Source organism: Misgurnus anguillicaudatus, chromosome 18 (genome assembly GCF_027580225.2).
Source record: "Misgurnus anguillicaudatus chromosome 18, ASM2758022v2, whole genome shotgun sequence".
NCBI lineage: Eukaryota > Metazoa > Chordata > Actinopteri > Cypriniformes > Cobitidae > Misgurnus > Misgurnus anguillicaudatus.
In genome coordinates this window covers 7,230,656-7,252,196 of record NC_073354.2, presented here as the reverse complement: position 1 = coordinate 7,252,196, position 21,541 = coordinate 7,230,656, and the positions used below count along the sequence as shown (strand labels likewise).

Sequence of the window (21,541 nt, the reverse complement as noted above, 5' to 3'; positions counted from 1 at the left end):
ATAAAATGAGAAATACATATTTCAAGAGACTTATCATTGTACTTGCATGTGTGTAAATGTTTGGCCATTTATAATAATAATTATTTTGAATTATATGATATTCATGAGTGATTCTGATAGCAAAAAGGCACTTTATAGTGATGTTGACTCAAAACACATTATAAAGCAACATTAAGATGGTTTCTTATTTATTCGATGATGAATGTATGAGTATCTGATAGGTAACAGCACTGTTAATGAGGAGTACAAACAGTATACGGTACAAAAACTGTAATATTATTATAGCAATGTTCTTGAGACACTGAGGGGTTTTGTTGCTGTGGTTTGTTATAACTTTAAACGTATGATTAAATATTTTACTGTAAATCTTGTCTTTATCTTTCTGTTTGTCTTGTATTTTATTCTTCAAGTAAATCTCTGCATTTGAGTTCATGTCTGTATGTTGCATTAAAATCATCTTCATGGTCAGATTGATTCAGGTCAGGTGGAGCTTTCAGACCTCAACATCTCTCTTTCTATTATACCAACATTTTCATGATTTCTCTACCTTTCTTTCTTTATCACTCAGGTAGATGATCTTTATATAAAGTGCATTCAGATAGTCTGATACTATTATCATTTAAATTATTTTATTTTCATGAATCTACACTCAGTACTCACTTATGGTTTTACATCTGACAAATGTGCTGTATGGCACTTAAAGTTTCTTTATGATTACAAGCCAATGAAACACTTTCAGTGCTATTTAGCATCATTTCTTCAGAGTGCAGTGATAATGTGTTTAATAGTCAATATGCAAAAGTGTAGAAAGTTATCATTACACATTTTTTGAACTCTTACTCATACAAACACATATTATGGAGATGTTGTGTGCTCTATGTTCTTAAAGGAGTGAATAGTATAGTACTGTTAAGTGTTTAGTCAGTGATGAAATTAAAGGGTGTTTTTGGTGGATTGGTATTTTAACAAACATGTGAGCACAGCAACTTAAAATTCATTCAGTCTAATACAGTAATCTGATGCATCTAAAATGAGCCTTTCTTTTTATAAATGTTTACATATTCTAATAACACTTTTTTTTATTGTTGTGGTTCACACACTGCCAACACACATTTATGTCCAAACACCTTGTAAAAGTGGATTTTACATAATATGGGCCCTTTAAAACTAGACTTTGAAAAAATGTATAAGCTACTGTATAAAAAATGTGTCTGTGATGCCATATTTTTTTTATCTCTGTAGCATTTGGCATAACTAGAAATATGTATGTATAAAATAATCAAACAGTAAGAAACACACTTGATTTGTAGTTATATCATGTGAATACTTGTCACATTTAAATAATTTTAAGTAATCTTGAAGCCCCATACTGGGACCTGTAATCTCAAAGTATTGCAGTACTCTTGTTTGCCGGTAGGTGCCCCTCAAGCATAAAGGCAAAACTCCTATGAATATAAGTTGTGATTTTCTGTTGGTGTGACTGACACCTAGTGGACATTAAGTGAACGAGCACTGACTGAAGCAGGAAGCATTTGAAGTTGAGAAAGGAAAGACGAAACTTCAGTTTCCATGTCCTGTTGAACGCGTCTCTGTATTTGTGCTTTCAATAAAATGGCAGAAGCGAATCTTTCAGTGTCTCAGGATCAGTTCATCTGTTCAATCTGTCTGGATTTACTGAAGGATCCAGTGACCATTAACTGTGGACACAGTTACTGTATGAGCTGCATTACAGATTGCTGGGATCAGGATGATCAGAGAGGAGTTTATAGCTGCCCTCAGTGCAGACAGATCTTCACTACAAGACCTGCTTTAGGTAAAAACACCATGCTGGCTGAAGTGGTGGAGAAACTGAAGAAGTCAAAACTTCACACTAATCGATCTGATCTCAGTTATGCTGGACCTGAAGATGTGGAGTGTGACGTCTGTACTGGGAGAAAATACAAAGCTATCAAGTCCTGTCTGGTGTGTCTTGAATCTTACTGTCAAACTCACTTTGAACAACATGAAGCTTTTCGGACAGGAAAACGACACAAAGTGATTGATGTGACAGGAAGACTTCAGGAGATGATCTGCTCTCAACATGACAGACTCTTTGAGGTTTACTGTCGCACTGATCAGAGATGTATTTGTTTGCTTTGTACGATGGATGAACATAAAAATCACGACAATGTATCAGCAGCAGCAGAGAGAACTGAGAAACAGGTATGAACAAATGCAAAATATATATATATAGAAATGTCCAGAGATTTTTTTTTCATACAATTTTGTAATTACTGTATGTAAAGTTGCTTATGATAATTGACACTTCGCTTAGCCCCGCCCATCTTTAGTTACGCATGTCAGACTTTTTGTGTTCCTGGGTTAAGTCTATTACAGCAGTGGTTCCCAAACTTTTTCAGCGTGCGCCCCCCTTGTGTACGGTGCATTCCCCGGCCCCCCAAAGAAAATTTGTGACAAAAAACTGTTCTAAAACTCAACATTTTAATAAAAAAAAACATTCAATTATACAAAAAAGTAGTGCTTTTGGTTAGTAGCCTTATTTTCTTAGATTTAACTACACAGAATTGATGATAAATTAATGTATTTCATAAAACTGGGGCCCCCCTGGCACCATCTCGCGGCCCCCAAAACCACTGTATTACAGTATGAATGCACAAGACATTCCCAATGAGATAATTAGTAATTTTTGGTGAACAGTTGAAATATTTGAGAGAGCAAGACAAAGGGGACTGCAGTATGCATTCAAGGGATATATCCACAATATAATATGCAACCGATTAGAGAATAATTTGATAAAAATTGAAGCTAAAGCCTAACGTTAGGTCTCAGCACGCAAGCAGCAGCCGCCTCATAAGTTGACCATTCCAATAGAAAACACATGCACAGCAGGGTAAGTGAAGTTTGTGAAAAAATGTAATAAATTATAAATCAAACAGTGGAATAAACACAAGACATCATCCTGACCACTTTGCATTGATAGCATCTTCCCGCTCATAGAACTATAACCCAACTGTTACTAAGAGGTAGGCCGTCTTTTAACAAAATGCTAAAATACTTTTTTTAAGTATGTCAGTCAGCCTTCGTCTTGCCTTTAATCATCTTTTACGTTTAAATGTTTGCATTATGAACGAAGAACCGTTATTATTTGCAAATGCAAACAATTATGTACTGTGTCAGCTAGTAGTGGCCATTCGTGCCAATTCTGCTGGACACGTCCGAACAGGGCTGCGTTCAGCCCCGATAAAACGCTGCACAACGTTTAAACGGTGATGTGTTGAAAACCCTGTTGCGATGACGCAAGAGTTGCAACTACGGTAGCTGAGAGGCAATTCTTTGTGTTCTTTTTTAAAAGGTTTCTGAAGCCTGATAAAATCGTTAAAATGTGTGTTTAATACTGTAAAATACCCTAGATCAGTGGTTCTCAAACTGGGGTCCGGGGCCCCAAGGGGGGCCGCAAGATGGTGCCAGGGGGGCCCCAGTTTTATGACATTTTATAAAATACATTCATTTGTCATGAATTCTGTGTAATTAAACTAAATAAAAATAAGGCTACTAACCAGCAGCACTACTTTGTATAACTTAATTTGTTTCGTTTAATTAAAAAGAAATTTTAGAACAATTTTTGTCATACATTTTCTTTGGGGGGACCACGAAGGAATGCACCGTACACAAGGGGGGGCCGCACATGGAAAAAGTTTGAGAACCACTGCCCTAGATGTTACAGTCACTGACCTTGCCGTCCAGAATGAAAGACAACATTCCAACTTGAACCCACTGAGCCAGTTGTCTTTTTACTACCGTGTGGTTTTATACATCTTGCCGCTGATTGGGCCGACATTTCTGACACACTCACCAAACAAGAGAATACGCTTCTAATGCTGCGTTTCAGGCAGGTTTTTTGAGCCCGTGAATTACGACTTCAAAACCACGACTCACGACTCTATGCGTTCCAGGCAGGCTGTAACCCGTGTTTTTACAACCTTCTACCTGTGAAAGTGCACTGGAACAGCAGTCAAACCCGTGACTTCCCACCCGTGAACTCGTACTAGATCGATGTACTCCCAGTTCGGAGTCGTGACTCGTGGTTTTGAAAGTCGTAATTTACGGGTTACAGGTTGCCTGGAACGCAGCATAAAACCTGTTGCACGCCGTTGCACACCGTTTCCAGGAATCATGTCCTTCAACCCGGAAAACGTAGCAAAACGTTGTGCACCGGGGTGCGTTCCACTCCAGTTTTAGACACACACTCGCGAACTTCCCTAAGCACTTCCCCTCGGGGGAATCCCTGTCGCCATTTTGAAGTGCATTCCACTTCGTCAAGTGGACGAGGGAAGTTTGTATGGACAGACCCTCGTCTGCTTCATATGTACACTTCATGCAGCTTCATATCCCACAATGCAGCACGATTGTGACGTCACTTCAGCAACTCGCGCTTTGCACATGGAGGGGGCGGTCTCCACTTTCCATGTGATCAAGGGCTTAGGGCGATCCATTTGAACCCACTTCAAGTGTTCTAGCAGTAGTGGGCACTCGTACAACGTAAGCAATGACGTACATCCGAGTGAACGAGACTGAGGGAAGTTAGCGAGGGAAGTTCATAAAAAAACGAACTGGAACGCAGGGCCAGTGTGAGCTTGAACGTGCCCCAGGATTTCGGGTGTGTTCTCCGGAAGTCGCGCTGGTCGACCACATACGTCATTGAGGTTTAATATTTCGGGTTCAATTTCAGAAAAGCAATCGTTACATTTCAAGGTCAGAATGAAACTACAATCCCTGCTAAAAAAAACATAGACACCATCAGAGAAATTCTATTGGTTTTATTGGGAATTTTATTTGAATATGGCCCAAAACACACTACAGTGTAGTGGTTTTAATGGTAAAAGCTAATGGTCCTATAGACCCTTTTACAGCTCACGTGAACAAATAGCCTGCGCGCGCATTTAGGCAACAGAAGTGGTGTTATTCCCCATTGGTTCTAACGTGTTAGCAACTCAGTTTCCCAGCATCAAAATGTTTGGTTGTTGCGTTTGATTGCACTAATATAATATACTAAACTACGTATATGTATCTGGACACTTTATATTTGGCCATCTGCGAACGTCTTCTATCCACTCCACTATAGTACACGGATCTGGTACCTGTGTTGAAAAGTTGATAAAGTCAAAATAACTTTCTCTGTCTGTGTTGCTTCACTGCTGATTCTTGCCATACTTCCGTTGCCTAAATGCACACGCATACGCTGCCACTTCATCATTGTGTATAGTAAAAGGGTCTACTATTGGTATTTTGATGGAAACCATTAACATTTTCTGTAATGGTTTTATTGTTTTTTCAGCAAGGATTGTATGTCTTAAAATAAATAAATCTTAATTTTCTAATGTATTTTAATTCAAATGTGAGAACTTTGGTGACGTATGCGGTCGAGCAATGCGACTTCCGGAGAACGCACCCGAAATCCTGTTCGGGACGTGTCCGGCGGAACTGGCACGTGTGACCAACCTAAATACCGGGTATCATATTTACACAATCAATATTCACAATTCTTCGGCATGTTTCCCGTGCTCAAGCATGTCAGACCTTCTGCGCCTAGTTACGGTTGCTAAACCACAATTGGCCTGTGGCGGTTTTTGGGGGTGGCTTAGCGAATGGTAGTTCTGTTGCGATAATGGTTGCGTTAGGGGTGGTTCACATTTCGCTACTAAATCCGTGTGGAAAACGCGACCATATATTGGTTCTTGTTACATGACCTGCGGTGCGCTTGCGGCATTCTAGAAAGTTGAAATGTTTTTAACTCGATGCGGTGCGGGCGCGCCTGGGAAAAATTAGCGCGTCGCACCGCGTGCGCATCGCAACTGCGTCGTGACTGCGTCGTTTCCATTATGAGCGTGCATACGGCATGCCTACATTTGAAATAACGAACTTGAGCGCGCAAAATAAGCAATATATGAATCGCCCCTTAAGCTGCATTTAGACTAGCATCGCCTAGCAGTAGCAGAGCAACTTCCGGCTTCCGCGACAGTAACTGTTGGCGACTGGATGGGGCATTCAGTTGAGAAATGTTTAACTTTACAAATTATGAGCGACATTCAGGAGTGACTACCAATGAGAACAAAGCAGGTTACTGGAGTGGACAGTACTCATTTGTTTATGACGACTAGATATAGAAACGCCTCTTTTGAAAGAGACGAGCAACACACAGCGACAAAGTCACTTATAATGTGAATGTACCTTTAGGGGTGATTCACATATCGCGTCTTTTGCCCACTAAAGTTCGTTATTTCAAATGTAGGTGGCGCGGTATGCACGCTCATAACAGAAGCAACGCGTTGCATCTGCACCGCATCAACATTTCAACTTTCCAGAATGTCGCAAGCACATCGCAGGTCATGTGACAATAACCAACCAACGGTCGCAATTTCCGCACGGTTTTAGGCGCGAAATGTGAACCGTCCCTACACTCCAGTTTTAGACACGCACTCTCAAACTTCCCTAAACACTTCCCCTTGGGGGAATCCTTGTCGCCATTTTGAAGTGCATTCCACTTTGTCAAGTGGATGAGGGAAGTTTATATGGACAGACCCTCGCTCTCTCGATTTTGACAGAGGGAGCAAGTCTACTTCATATGTACACTTCAGGCAGCTCCATATACCACAATGCAAACACGATTGTGACGTCACTTCAGCAACTCGCGCTTTGCACAGTTCAAATGATGGAGGGAAAAGTAGTTCACACCTGTAAGTTAGGGCGTTCCATTTAAACCAACTGAAGTGTTTAGGGATGTCCCGATCAGGTTTTTTTGCCCTCGAGTCCGAGTCATTTGATTTTGAGTATCTGCCGATACCGAGTCCCGATCCGATACTTCTATAATACATAAAAAAAGAATAAATAAGAGCGAAAAAACAGAACCAGGATGTTCCTTATGTCATGCCGCACGCATTGCTGTTTCTGTGTGGAGTCAAAAGAGTCTAACTCTGTGCCAGCGCATAACTACAGATGTGTTAAAAAAATAATGAGAATATAGTATATGTACAGGGGTTAAATTGGGATTTGTTTTGTGGGGACGCTCTTTTGGTAGGGAGGGTTCGAGGGGTAACATGTTTAATCCTGATGACAGCAAAGCCACTGGTGTGTTTCAATGACATTCTGGACCTTTGATAGGATTTTATAAGTTTCAGTTTTAAAGTTGTGCCACATGTTGACCCAAACTTTAAAACCTGAACTTTAGATTATGCAAATCTATGAGTCTGACACCCTATATGCATTTGTTGCACATGTCATTATGCACAATTGATCAAACTTTGAAGGAAGTTATAAGAATCAACCTCCTTGACTAATTCTAGGCATAAGATAGACTACCCAGACTCAATTAACAAGAAAAACAACATACTGATTCAGCAATATATCTTATAAATTAGCCATAGAGATTCCCTAAACTGGTCAGCAGTTAGTTATAAAATACCTATAGTTAGGTCGTAATTAATCTGTATAATCAAAATACATTATTTTATTAAACTATACAATCAGTTGTATCCAGTTATCTAGTTAACATATTGTAATGAGATGAGTGACATGGCTATACATACTTTAATACTTTGTTTCTAGACTTCTATTAAGTTTTCTCGACGTGGGCACCATTCTTACCTCTCTCTCTATCTCTCATGTCATCTCTACAGTATCCTGCGCGAATGCGCGTTCTTGAGGTTCTGAGAGAGACGCGGAGCTGCGTCTGAGCACATGGTGACAAAAACGATCAACGCGTAGTTTAAATGAGCGGTAAAAGCCCGGTTTTGTCGTGGGTTCCTTGCACGCACGAGTGTGAAGACTGTGAATGAAAGCACGTCAATGGGCTTGTTCGACTTCATGCGGCGCCGCGGCAATCGACAGCCGGATGACGTCAAACTACCGCGAGAGTGATCCGCGAAATCATACGGAGGAGTTTGCTTTTAAATCGCTCTCGCGGAACTTTGACGTCATCCGGCTGGTTCTTGTGGCGCTGCATGAAGCCGAACAAGCCTATTCTCTTCTCATTAGTTCACACGCACCAGCGCAGCGCGTACACTGGCGCAGAGCAGAGCGAGACCTAATGGGTTTTAAACCATGTATATGTATCCGAGTCCTGATCGGGAGGTAACGTCCGATTCCGATCGAGTCTGAAACCACGCGATCGGGGCCGATTTCCGATCACGTGATCGGATCGGGACATCCCTAGAAGTGTTCCACCAGTAGTGGGCACTCGTACAACGTAAGCAAAGACATACATCCGAGTGAACGAGAGGGAAGTTAGCGGCGTTAAAAAAAACCCGAACAGGAACGCAGCCAATGATTATAACGACTTATCGGGGTGAACATGACGTCAGTAGTTTTTTAAGAGGCGAGAAATTACCATAGTGTTTACATGTGTGTTTGTTTGCAAAAAAATTAACATCATTACCAGTGGCGGCTGGTGACTGCTCCTCTGAGGGGCGCAAATTCAAAATATATGTTCTGCGTGTCGAGAGTTCATCACGTATTTTGTCAAAATAAGTGCCTGCTGTACACGCGTCAAAACCGTTTATGATAAAAGAGACGTTCACGTTCACGAAATACATTCAAACCACTCCCTTAACATTAAACTCTGATTACGCATGAGATTATGCGAGTATCTGGCAAACGCGAGGGTCTCTTTTATCATAAACCCTTTAGACGCGTCTGCAGCAGGCACTTATTTTGACAAGACATGTGATGCAAATAGGTTTACACGACCCGAACACATCTTTTAAATTGACGAACCACACACATGACGGGCTACATACATGTTGTGACGAACTTTGCATTGTGTGCCCTCAAAAAAATAAGAAGTCACCAGCCGCCACTGATCATTAGCATTTCAGAGGATCGTGATTGCCTCTGTTATTAAAGGAATAGTCTACTCATTTTCAATATTAAAATATGTTATTACCTTAACTAAGAATTGTTGATACATCCCTCTATCATCTGTGTGCGTGCACGTAAGCGCTGGAGCGCGCTGCGACGCTTCGATAGCATTTAGCTTAGCCCCATTCTTTCAATGGTACCATTTAGAGATAAAGTTAGAAGTGACCAAACACATCAACGTTTTTCCTATTTAAGACGAGTAGTTATACGAGCAAGTTTGGTGGTACAAAATAAAACGTAGCGCTTTTCTAAGCGGATTTAAAAGAGGAACTATATTTTATGGCGTAATAGCACTTTTGGGAGTACTTCGACTTGCGTAATGGCACACAGATGCGATCAGAGTAAACACTCGTCTTTTAAGCAATTATCCCTGCAAAGCTGGGATTTACACTTACACTGATCTATAAGCTGTTTAAAATTAAATTATTTTATAATATTTATTTATGTTTTAAATATTTAGAATATAATTTTTTCTTACATTCCAATTTCATTTTAATATTTCATATTTTTTCATCTTAATAATACTCTTAAAAATCAAAGTTGTATTCTTAGAAAGGATGTTCTTGCATTATTACGATATTTTATTGTCATATCTAATCAGTGACATAAAATGGTTTTTAAAAGACAATACTATCGACTATCCCCATTATATTTCTGGGCCAAGTAACCGACCTAGGCCTAGCGAGGGGTCAGTTAAGCATGGGTCACGGTTTAATGCTTTCAGTCTTATTAAAGGGCACCTATTTCATTGCTAAAAAAGCAACGTTATTTTTTTGTTTTTGGTTTAATACAATGTGTTTGTGTGGTTTTTAATGTTAAATAACATCATTGTGTCCACGTCAACAGGTTCAGGAAGTAAATTGTTGCCTACAATCCATGTCATTTGTTGTAGTTCAAGAAAAGAGATTTACGTTGGAGACAATAAAGGTATAGCGGAAGATTTTCCCGAATTATTTAAAAGAACCGCTCCTCCACATTTTTTTAAAAAATGCTCACGCACCACACTCTACCTCCTCCCGAGAGGGAACGCCTGATAAACGCGTGCACGAGACAGAGAGAGAGCATGCAGGAGCCTAGTTCATCTCTTCGCTCTGTTTACAAGTTGCTGTCGGCATGTTTACCGTGTCTGTGCGGTTTGTGACTTGTGCCAGGGCTAGCATCGCTAATCATAGCTTACATCAACTTTTACTAGCAGTGATTTTAAATGGATTTCTCCAAATAGTATGACAAAATGTACCTTTCCAGTAGAAACTTCACGTGGGAAGCCCAACCTGTACTATTAGCTCACGCCAGCGTGTGAAATAGTCTCCCATAAACATTTTGGTCTTGTTTCTTTCTTTATAGTGCTTTCTCTTCTTGTCACTCAATTCGTAGACACTTTTTCTCTTGCGACCCTCAGACATTTTGAAAAAAAAAACACAGTGAGAACGCGAGCTTCAATGAATGGTTGAAACCGTAGCACAACACACATACACGTGAAAGTGCGCATGTGCAGAAAGCGAACCTAGAGGCGAGCACGTACGACGGTTATACGTCATCAACATATAATCAGAATGATTGACATCTGGGAAGACCAATAATATAGGTGATCCACCCGGAAAACGAAAATCTTCCGCTATACCTTTAACTCTTTACATTGTTTACTTTGTGGTTTGTACCTTTTGCATATCGTTAACATGTAGTAATAAACACTTACACACCAAAGGAAATGTAAAATCGTGAATCGGATCATGGTTGCTCCTTAACAAAGGCATAATAAGCGGCTGAGCAGATTAATGACAGCTTGACGATTGCGCCCTCAAACCCTTCCTGACCAGTTGAGTTATTTGTTATGAATCTGTTGAATAGAGACTACTGGAGGACAACCAGAGCAAACTCCATCAGATAATCCAGCAGAAAGAGAAAAAGCTTCAGGATCTAAGAGAGGTTGTGAAGATTCACACGGTGAGTTTTGATGAATAGAGAAACATAAATACTGTAAGAAGTGTTTGAGATTGAGTTTCAGTTTGATGTTTCTCTCTGTGTGTTAACAGATCTCTGCACAGACAGCAGTGAAGGACACTGAGAGGATCTTTACTCAACTGATCAGATCCATTGAGCGAAGACGATCTGAGGTGATACAACTGATCAGAGATCAGGAAAAGACTGTAGTGAGTCGAGCTGAAGAACTACTGAAGAAACTGAAGCAGGAGATTGATGATCTGAAGAGGAGAAATTATGAGATGGAGAAACTTTCACAAACAAAAGATCACATCAGTTTCCTTCAGGTAACTCAACACTCTACACTACAACATACATGACAATAAATACATCTTAAATCTAATTAATAAGGGTCAAAGACAGTTCTTCCAGTTACAAAATTTAAAAAGCCTTTATTCAAACATTCATTCAAACGGCTTACTTTAGAAATATATATATAAAAAACCTAACTAAAACAATGCACACACTGATGCATTTCGGCTATCCAGCTAGGGTTGCCACCTTCAATACAGAAAAATAAGGGACGCCTGCCGCAGCGGGGGCTACAACCCTCAGGGACACAATAACCACAATCCCGATTGCATGCCAATGGTGGTATATCATAACTTAAAACATGTTTTCATAGAAATATTAAGATTGATACCAATGGACATTATAATAAGATATCTGCTATTGTGTTGTGAACAAAGATTTTGGCTAAAATGTTTGTCATTGTTTGCACTGCAGTTACACAATCCAAACAGTGAAACCACTCCTAAATAACTGTAAATGACATAATATCTACAAACATTTCTTATTTAAGTAAAACACTTAAGAACATTTTTTTTATTGGTAAGTAAATATATATATATATGTATGCTTTGTTTTTGTTTCTTAGTGTAATAGTTATCTGTATTTTCCTGGTTTTGAATTATGTCCTGTTTATTTATTTATTGGGGTTTTGTCTTATATTTATGGTTTTGATTTGCATTATGTCTTGCCCTGTTTTGTTTCTTACTCTGTCTTTGTATACCTTGTTTTGAGTAGTGTCTTACTTGTTCTCCTTGTGTTTAATCTTATCTCCGCCCAGTCATTTTCAACCATAGCAACTCATTGCTCCTTTGTTAGTCATGTCAATGTTTCCGGTTTTCTCATTGGTCATTGTTTGTATATATTCACTTCTGCTTTCCCTATCCTGTACTGTCCATTGTTCTTAGTGTTGTGTGTTACTGTGATTTTTGTGCTTGTGCCTTACCTTCAATAAATTGTTAAACTGCATTTGGATCCGCTCATGTCTTCGTCTGTGCCACGTCGTAACTTTTTAGCTATTTATTTATTCTGTTTTTATATAGTCTATTGTTAATTCTATAGTATTGGATGGTGCAATTATTTAAATTAGTTAAGCATAACAAATAGTTGTTTATTTTATTCACATAGGTACTATATTTTGATAAAATATGTATTAAATACACTCACCTAAAGGATTATTAGGAACACCATACTAATATTGTGTTTGACCCCCTTTCGCCTTCAGAAAGGGGGTCAACTCATTGTCATGTTCAAGAGACCAATTTGAAATGATTCGAGCTTTGTGACATGGTGCATTATGGAAGTAGCCATCAGAAGATGAGTACATGGTGGTCATAAAGGGATGGACATGGTCAGAAACAATGCTCAGGTAGGCTGGGGCATTTAAACGATGCCCAATTGGCACTTAGGGGCCTAAAGTGTGCCAAGAAAACATCCCCCACACCAATACACCACCACCACCAGCCTGCACAGTGGTAACAAGGCATGATGGATCCATGTTCTCATTCTGTTTACGCCAAATTCTGACTCTACCATCTAAATGTTTCAACAGAGTGTGATGCCTGTCCTATTCTTCAACAGGTTAAGGCTTGCATTGAAAAGGGGTGGCCTCGTAGCATGAAAAGCTCAGTTATTGCCCCTTACCATCGTCTTCAGAATGAGTTGTCTGTACATGCTGGCTACATAATTCGTGGCACACATCAAGTGATCATTCCAGGAGCATTGCAATCAAAGCTGGCCCACGCCACTCATCAAGGAATGGTGCGCATAAAGCAGAGGTTGAGAGATTTGTACTGGTGGCCTGGTATGGACTGTCAAGTAGAAAATGCCTCCAGCATGATAAAACTGCCAATACTCATGTAGCTCCGCTCTGTCCTGTGCCGACTCCAACTACAGCTTGTGAAAAGCTGGCTATTGATATTGTCGGGCCCCTAAATAATGCTCCTCCAGGTTGTCGCTTTGCTCTGACACTCATTGACTATTACAGCAAATGGCCTGAGATTGCGTTTGCCCCTGACATTACGTCTGCGACCATTGGGAAGTTCTTGTCTGCTATATTCAGTCGTGAAGGGAATCCACTTGAACTTATAACTGACAATGGCTCACAATTCGTTTCGGGTGAGTTTGAGGCGTTCCTTGCAGACAGAGATATTAAACAGTACCGTAGCTCGGTCTATTACCCACAAGCGAATGGTGAGATCGAACGCTTTAACAGGGTTTTTAAAGGCTGTTTACAGACCGCTAGCATTGAGGGTAAAGAGTGGAAAGCTTTTGTGACCGAATTTCTACATACATACATACAGAGCAACTCCACATGCGGTGACAAAACTGTCACCTGCTGAGCTTCTGCATGGTCGACAAATTAAGACAAAATTGCATGTGGGTGGTCTTCCATGTGTAGTCCCACCAAAGGACCAAAGAACTTGAAAGAAATCATTCAACAATCCCAAAACAAAATGAAAGAGTATACAGATCAGCAACGGCATGCAAAATCACCAAAGATTCCAGTTGGTTCATTTGTGCGTATCAGGAAGCCTGGAATCATTAAGAAAGGACATTCCAAGTTTACTCCGCCTCTGAAGGTGGTGGTTCAGAAAGGCCCAGCAACATATCTCCTTGCGGATGGAAGAGCTTGCAATGCTATTCACCTGGCTCCGACTTCACCATGTGTCACCACACCTGATACAGTCTCTCTAGCAGAAGACTCCTTCAAACCGCTTGAAGCACCTCAGACATCTCAAATGTCAATCTCTTCCCCCACTACCTCACGCCCTCATAGAATGTGTCGTGCTCCAGTGTGATCTAAGGACTATGTTACATAAAGGGGCATACTCAATAACTTATCAGGAAAGGGAGACAGAAAAAAAGGGTTTTGAAAAAAAAAGGAAATTGTTCTCATTTTCTTTACAACTGAAGTAGATAAAGCATTTGAGTTATACAACTATGCATTTTGGAATATGCAGTGTTATAGTATTATGCTTGTGTTGACATGCATAACTGTTGTTTCTTGTGTTCTGTGTTTTGTTTAATTTAAGTTGGAATGTAAGTCTTCTGCCCTAGAAAAGGGAATATGTGGTATATTGAGTACAGGCATTAACAGTAGATGGCGCTATAGTCTATCAACTACGTAGAAGACACGAGGATGAGTGCACATGAAGAAGGTATGTGATGTGATAAAAAAAACGTTGACCAGATAACTTCCAGTAGTGAAGTTATTACTGGGAAATATACAACAAGCAGTTAGTTTGTCCATACCATGCTCTCAACTGCAAGTTCTGATGAAAACGCTATAAGTCAGTTTTGGTTTTAAATTCTGTTGTTTTATGCGTCAGAGCAAAAGAGAGGCCTTTTGACAATACTTGTGCAGGCTAGCCTCATCTGTTACCAGAGAGAATCTGTTAAAGAGAGGATTATTGGTGGAAAATGCAACGATACTTTTCTTAAAAAGAGATGTCAGTCTCTTGGGTTACTAATGTTAAAAGTTTCGAAAGGTTTTATATTCAATAAATCAGGTCATAAGACAGATACTGATTTGAATTTGATTGTATTTGTACTGGTTATTCTGGTTAGATGTTAAGGTTTTCTTTATGAGGACTACTGGGGTTGACATCATAAAAGAGAAAATGAAAAAAAAAAACTTAGAAAATGATGTTCTTCCTCTTTAAAATGTAAGTAAATATTAAAGCTGCAAGCAGCGATGGAAGGGCCCTCGCACGTATGAGCACCGCCACCCACAAAACTGTGAACAGTGGGGATATGAATTTTAATGTGCAAATATATGTGGATATTTTAATTAGACTGACCAAATATGATGTTGATATTGTTAAATCTCTTGATCAGTGTTTCCTGCTGCATCTAGGTGGTGCTATGACTGTATCTGTATTTGGCTATGTTGATGGTTTGAGGCCGGGCCCCTTATTAATCATGTGAAGGGCAGGTCGGACATTGTATGCCTGAATTACAACAGCTTCCAGTTTCATGGTGAAACATCAAACTTTGCCAGGCCGACACGGACACACCTTTCAATGAAAAGTCAAGATCTTTACAATTTATCATCGCAAAGTCCTTAAGATCTGTCTGACCAAACAAGATGAAGATCTAATTAAATTTCTATGAGCAGTAAATCACAGTGTAAAACCTGACATTTCCTGCTGCCAGCAGGTGGCGCTATGACTGTATGTGAATAATTCCATGTTGATGTGTTCAGGCCAGAGCAATTATTAACCATGTGAAGTGTGGGTCAGATTAGACATTGTAAGCCTGAGTTAGAACAACTTCCTGTTTTATGGCGAAAAGCAGAAATTTGGCAGGCCGCCATGGACACACCCTCCAACAAAAAGTCAAGAGCTCTGCAATTTAGCATCACAAAGGCCTTTAGATGACAGAAACCAAATATGGTTTAATCTAATGAAATCTGTAAGAGGAGTTTGTTAAAGTATGAAGTATGGAAATGGCAAAATTCGCACTCAAACTACAGAGAAAATTCAAAATGGCTGACTTCCTGTGAGGTTTAGAGCTTGGCTCCAAGAGACTTTTTTGTAGGTCTTGGGGTGATACATTATCCTGTCACATTTCATATTTGTACGTTTACCGTAGTGGGGGGCTGCTCTCTTAAGGTTTTGTAAGTGCTGCTATAGAGCCATTTTTACACCTCCAGTTCTAAAGCCTATTTCAAATAAAAAAACATCACATTTTACACGTATGCAACGTTTCATGACTTTTTGAGCTTGTTTAGGCTGTCAAAATTGCAATTCATTTGTCGATACTTTGCGAGGCCACCACTGACATGCCCTAACGAAAAGTCAAGGTTGTTGCTATTTACCATCACACAAGGTCTTGAGATTAGACTGATGAAATATGATGTTGATATGGTTACATTTCTAAGAGCAGTAAGTCACAGTGTAAAACGTAATATTTCCTGCTGCCTCTAGGTGGCGCTATGACTGTTACTGAATTATGCCATGTTGATGTGTTCAGGCCAGGACCCTAATCAAACGTGTGAAGTCAGGGGCAGATCGGACAATGTATGCCTGAACTACAACAACTTCATGTTTCATTGCGAAACATCAAACTTTGCCAGGCCGCCACGGACAGGCCCTTCAACGAAAAGTCAAGATCTTCGCAATTTATCATCGCCAAGGGCTTAATGTCAGTCTGAGCAGATATGATGATGATTTGATTAAATCTCTAAGAGCTGTAAATCATGGCGTAAAACATGGCATTTCCTGCTGCATCTAGGTGGCGCTATGACTGAATTTTGGCATGGAAATGTGTTCAGGCCAAGACTCTTATCAAACATGTGAAGCGTGGGTCAGATTGAACATTGTATGCCTGAGTTAGAACAACATCCTGTTTCATGCCGAAAATGCTGACATTTGTCAGGCCGCCACGGACACACCCTCCAACAAAGTCAAAAGCTCTGCAATTTAACATCGCAAAGGCCTTTAGATGATACTTACCAAATATGATGATGATCAGATTAAGGCGGGGGTATACCTTTTTTCCGCGTCCGGCTCGCGCGCGCACGCGTCCGCAGCTTTTCGAGTATACTCCCCGCGGCTACACGCGGATGGCCGCGTTCGACACTATACGCAATACAAATGATTTCTTATTCAAATTATTAGTCTAACAGGCTGTCAGGGCAGCACTGATTTGGCGACATTTACAGTACATTAAAACATTAGGATAGGTGAAGAAAAGTAACTGATCCACCATTGCAAACACAGTTTAGAACAAACAATAAGACAACAAAGAACAAAAATCAAACAAACATGCTCCAGGGCTTTCTGTTCTTGGAAGAAGTAAAAGTTAAAGAAGAAAAACGATAGTGTGTGTGCAAATGCTGTCTATTTCCTTTGTATAATTGTTTATAGTGGAGTGCCCTGTCTAAATATTTTCACGCGCATGCGCTGTTGTACACGGACAGTGCGGTCTCAAATTTTGGGCTCTCTTGATGACGAAAATGACGTCATGCGGACGGCGCGCATACGCGGACGTCCCTAGTATACCTTCGGCTTTAAATCTCTAGAAGGAGTTTGTTAAAGTAGGAAGCCTGGAAATGCCAAAATTTGCACAGAAATCCCAGCGAAAATTCAAAATGTCCGACTTCCTGTGGGGTTCAGAGCTTGGTTCCAAGGGACTTTTATGTAGATCTTGAGGTGATAGATGACCCTACCAAATTTCGTATCTGTACGTTTTTTGTAGCGGGAGGGTTGTTCTTCTGAAATCTTGCAGGTGGCGCTATCGAGCCACTTCTACACGCCCACTTCTGACGCCTATACCACATGTAAATTTTCGTCACTTCTGACGTGTGTGCAAAGTTTCATGAGTTTTCGAACATGTTTAGGCCCTCAAAAATGCGATTCATTTCGGAGAAGAAAAAGCAGAAGAAACAGAGCAAAAACAATAGGGCTTTGCACACACGGTGCAGGCCATTCTGGCCTGCTCCTCGGTGCTCTGGCCCTAATTATATTCATATGCATGTATATAGACTGTAAGAGCCAGGAATGGATTTATTATTCTGAGCACCTTTTTGGTCACTTGTGGTAATTAAAGCACCTGGTGGTGGTGGAAAAGGTAAAGCACATTATCTGTTCACTTGTGTGGTTCACGATTGGAGAGAGGGGGTGACTGGGGAAGTTTTATTTTTGTTGACCGCTGTAGAACGCAATTCTAATGCTGTCCGGACACGATTTCATATGCGAGTAAAATAATTATGGAATGTATTGGATACATAACCTTGTTTGTTTCTCACGCAAATAAATCTATAGAACAAACTCTTCGGATTCATTATCATTGAGGAAGCGCGTCTGGCAATTACTTTCCCCTGCTCAGCCTCTCAGCCAACAAATTTTAGGATTTCAGATTGTCGCCCACATACAGTAGGCTTTTAGCAACACACTTCAGCAAAATAAAAACACTATGGACTATAAATTTATTTATAGCCATTTATTTATTTATTTTGAGATCCATTAGCTGCACAAAAGCAACTACTCTTCCTGGAGTCAATAAAATTGAGTCCATGAATTTCTATAGATTTTTAAAGTTTTTTTTACTGATGATTTTAAAAAGATTGAAATCTTTCATTTGTAGTTTTCTTGCGACACAGTTACTTCTTGATTTTAAAACAAAGCTGGGACTTTTTAACAAATATTGTTGTATAAAAATGTTGAAGTCACTAAAATGACATAATGATCTAAACTAAAATAAACAAGCAGAAATCTGATTGTTGATTGTTGTTTATAGTATTTTTGTGTTGTGAAGTTTTTGTCATTGTGTTGTGTTTATTTAGGGTTTCCAGTCTCTCTCTTCATCTCCTGGATCGACAGACAACATCATTGTCAGTTTTCTCTCTTTTGATGATGTGAGGAAATCTGTCACTCAACTGAAAGAAAAGATGGAGGATTTCTGTAAAGAAGAGATTGAAAAGATATCTAGCGAAGGTAAAGTACAACTATGACTGAGACTTTCATTTACTCACAATGAGTCTTACAGTAGCATATAAATAATATAACAGAAGAAATACACAGCAGATTAAAATTAGTTTACTTTTACATGAGAATCAAGTGTCAGGTTTTTTCTTTAGTTACAGACATTGAAATTATTCCCATCAATGGACCCAAGACCAGAGCAGACCTAACACAATGTAAGACATCTTAAATTCAACACTGTTCACAATAGGTTTTGTTGGTTTGGAGATGTTTTGATCCTGTCGTATAGACTCTTTGTCACTTTGAATGTTTTCAGCATATGAAATTCAAGATCTGACTGTTCACGTGCTGTATTATACACCTACCTAAAGGATTATTAGGAACACCATACTAATACTGTGTTTGGTCCCCTTTCACATTCAGAACTGCCTTGATTCTACATGGCATTGATTCAACAAAGTGCTGAAAGCATTCTTTAGAAATGTTTGCCCATATTGACATGATAGCATATTGCAGTTGATGGAGATTTGTGGAAAGCACATCCAGGGCACGAAGCTCCCGTTCCACCACATCCCAAAGATGCTCTATTGGGTTGAGATCTGGTGACTGTGGGGGCCATTTTAGTACAGTGAACTCATGGTCATGTTCAAGAAACCAATTTGAAATGATTTAAGCTTTGTGACATAGTGCATTATCCTGCTGGAAGTAGCCATCAGAGGATGAGTACATGGTGGTTATAAAGGGATGGACATGGTCAGAAACAATGCTCAGGTAGGCCGTGGCATTTAAATGATGCCCAATTGGCACCACGGGGTGTGCCAAGAAAACATCCCCCACATCATTACACCACCACCACCAGCCTGCACAGTGCTAACAAGGCATGATCGATCCATGTTCTCATTCTTTTTACCACAATTTCTGACTCTACCATCTGAATGTCTCAACAGAAATCGAGACTCATCAGACCAGGCAACATTTTTCCAGTCTTCAACTGTCCATTTTGGTGAGCTCGTGCAAATTCTAGCCTCTTTTTTCCTATTTGTAGTGGAGATGAGTGGTACCCGGTGGGGTCTTCTGCTGTTGTAGCCCATCCGCCTCAAGGTTGTGCATGTTGTGGCTTCACAAATGCTTTGCTGCATACCTCGGTTGTAATGAGTGGTTATGTCAGTCAAAGTTGCTCTTCTATCAGCATGAATCAGTCGGCTCATTCTCCTCTGACCTCTAGCATCAATAAGGCATTGTTTTACCCACAGGACTGCCGCATACTGGATGTTTTTCCCTTTTCACACCATTCTTTGTAAACTCTAGAAATGGTTGTGCATGAAAATCCCAGTAACTGAGCAGATGAAAATACTCAGACCGGCCCGTCTGGCACCAACAACCATGCCATGCTCAAAATGGCTTAAATCACCTTTCTTTACCATTCTGACATTCAGTTTGGAGTTCAGGAGATTGTGTTGACCAGGACCACACCCCTAAATGCATTGAAGCAACTGCCATGTGATTGGTTGATTAGATAATTGCAATAATGAGAAATTGAACAGGTGTTCCTAATAATCCTTTAGGTGAGTGTATATCCTACTATAATAATTTAATCTATGTCATTCACTTTACCTCTCCGTGTTTTTAATGTTGTGATTGGTGAGTGTATACATATCCGTGTATATCCAGTATGTCTACAGTAGCCTGCTGAATTAACAAATGAATGCTCATAGATTCAGGATTATATGCAAACAAATATTATATATTAGTGTAACTTAAAATATTGTGTATTTATCTTTCACAGATTTCAGTCTGTTCTCTCTGGATCCAAACACAGCACACAGATGTATCCGTCTGTCTGAGGAGAACAGAGTGGCTACAAACACTAACACAGATCAGCAGTATCCTGATCATCCAGACAGATTTGATTATTATCTTCAGGTGTTGTGTAGAGAGAGTTTGTGTGGACGCTGTTACTGGGAGATTGAGTGGAGTGGAAGTAATGGTGTGGATATATCAGTGTCATATAAGAGCATCAGCAGGAAGGGAGATGGTGATGAGTGTGGATTTGGATATAATGATCAGTCCTGGAGTTTGTTCTGCTCTCCATCTAAATCCTCATTCTGGCACAATAGGATAAAGACAGATCTCCCAGTAGTCTCTGGTTCTTGTAGATTAGGAGTTTATGTGGATCACAGTGCAGGAATTTTGTGTTTCTACAGCATCTCTGACACAACGATCCTCATCCACAGAGTTCATACCACATTCACTGAACCTCTTTATCCTGGATTTTGGTTACATGAGAGCTCAACAGTTAAACTGTGTGATCTAACAAAATAAATGATACATGATTAGATACTGGTTTATATACACAAGTGTTCAATTCAATTCAATTTATTTACAGCCCCGGGTCGGAAAAGGTTGGGACGCTGTGGAAATTGTGAGTAAAAAAGGAATGGAATAGTTTACAAATCTCATAAACTTATATTTTATTCACAGTAGAATATAGATAACATATCAAATGTAGAAAGTGAGACATTTTGAAATGTCATGCCAAATATTGGCTCATTTTGGATTTTTATGAGAGCTACACATTCCAAAAAATGTTGGAACAGGTAGCAATAAGAGGCCGGAAAAGTTAAATGTACATATAAGGAACAGCTGAAGGAGGACCAATGTTTAGGAATAGGAATGTTGTCCCATTTTTGTCTAATACAGGCTTCTAGTTGCTCAACTGTCTTAAGTCTTCTTTGTCACATCTTCCTCTTTATGATGCACCAAATGTTTTCTGTGGGTGACAGATCTGGACTGCAGGCTGGCCATTTCAGTACTCAGATCCTTCTTCTACGCAGCCCTGATGTTGTAATTGATGCAGTATGTGGTCTGGGATTGTCATACTGGAAAATGCAAGGTCTTCCCTGAAAGAGACAACGTCTGAATGGGAGCAT

General features: G+C 39.9%; 1 protein-coding gene across 2 annotated transcripts; it reads left to right on the top strand.

Annotated features, from left to right (window-relative positions):
* The first annotated feature begins 1,495 nt into the window (after window positions 1-1,495).
* Window positions 1,496-20,949, top strand: LOC141350498 (E3 ubiquitin/ISG15 ligase TRIM25-like). 2 transcript variants are annotated; one of them, XM_073855702.1, is made up of 6 exons: window positions 1,499-2,202; window positions 10,762-10,857; window positions 10,947-11,180; window positions 18,473-18,623; window positions 18,767-18,826; window positions 20,398-20,949. In XM_073855702.1, the coding sequence occupies exons 1-6, from the start codon at window positions 1,612-1,614 to the stop codon at window positions 20,931-20,933; spliced, it is 1,668 nt and encodes a 555-aa protein (XP_073711803.1). In that variant the 5' UTR covers window positions 1,499-1,611; the 3' UTR covers window positions 20,934-20,949. The 2 variants fall into 2 exon arrangements, with proteins under 2 accessions (XP_073711804.1, XP_073711803.1); XM_073855703.1 differs by lacking the exon at window positions 18,767-18,826 and having other exon boundaries at window positions 1,496-2,202.
* Window positions 20,950-21,541: the final 592 nt, after the last annotated feature.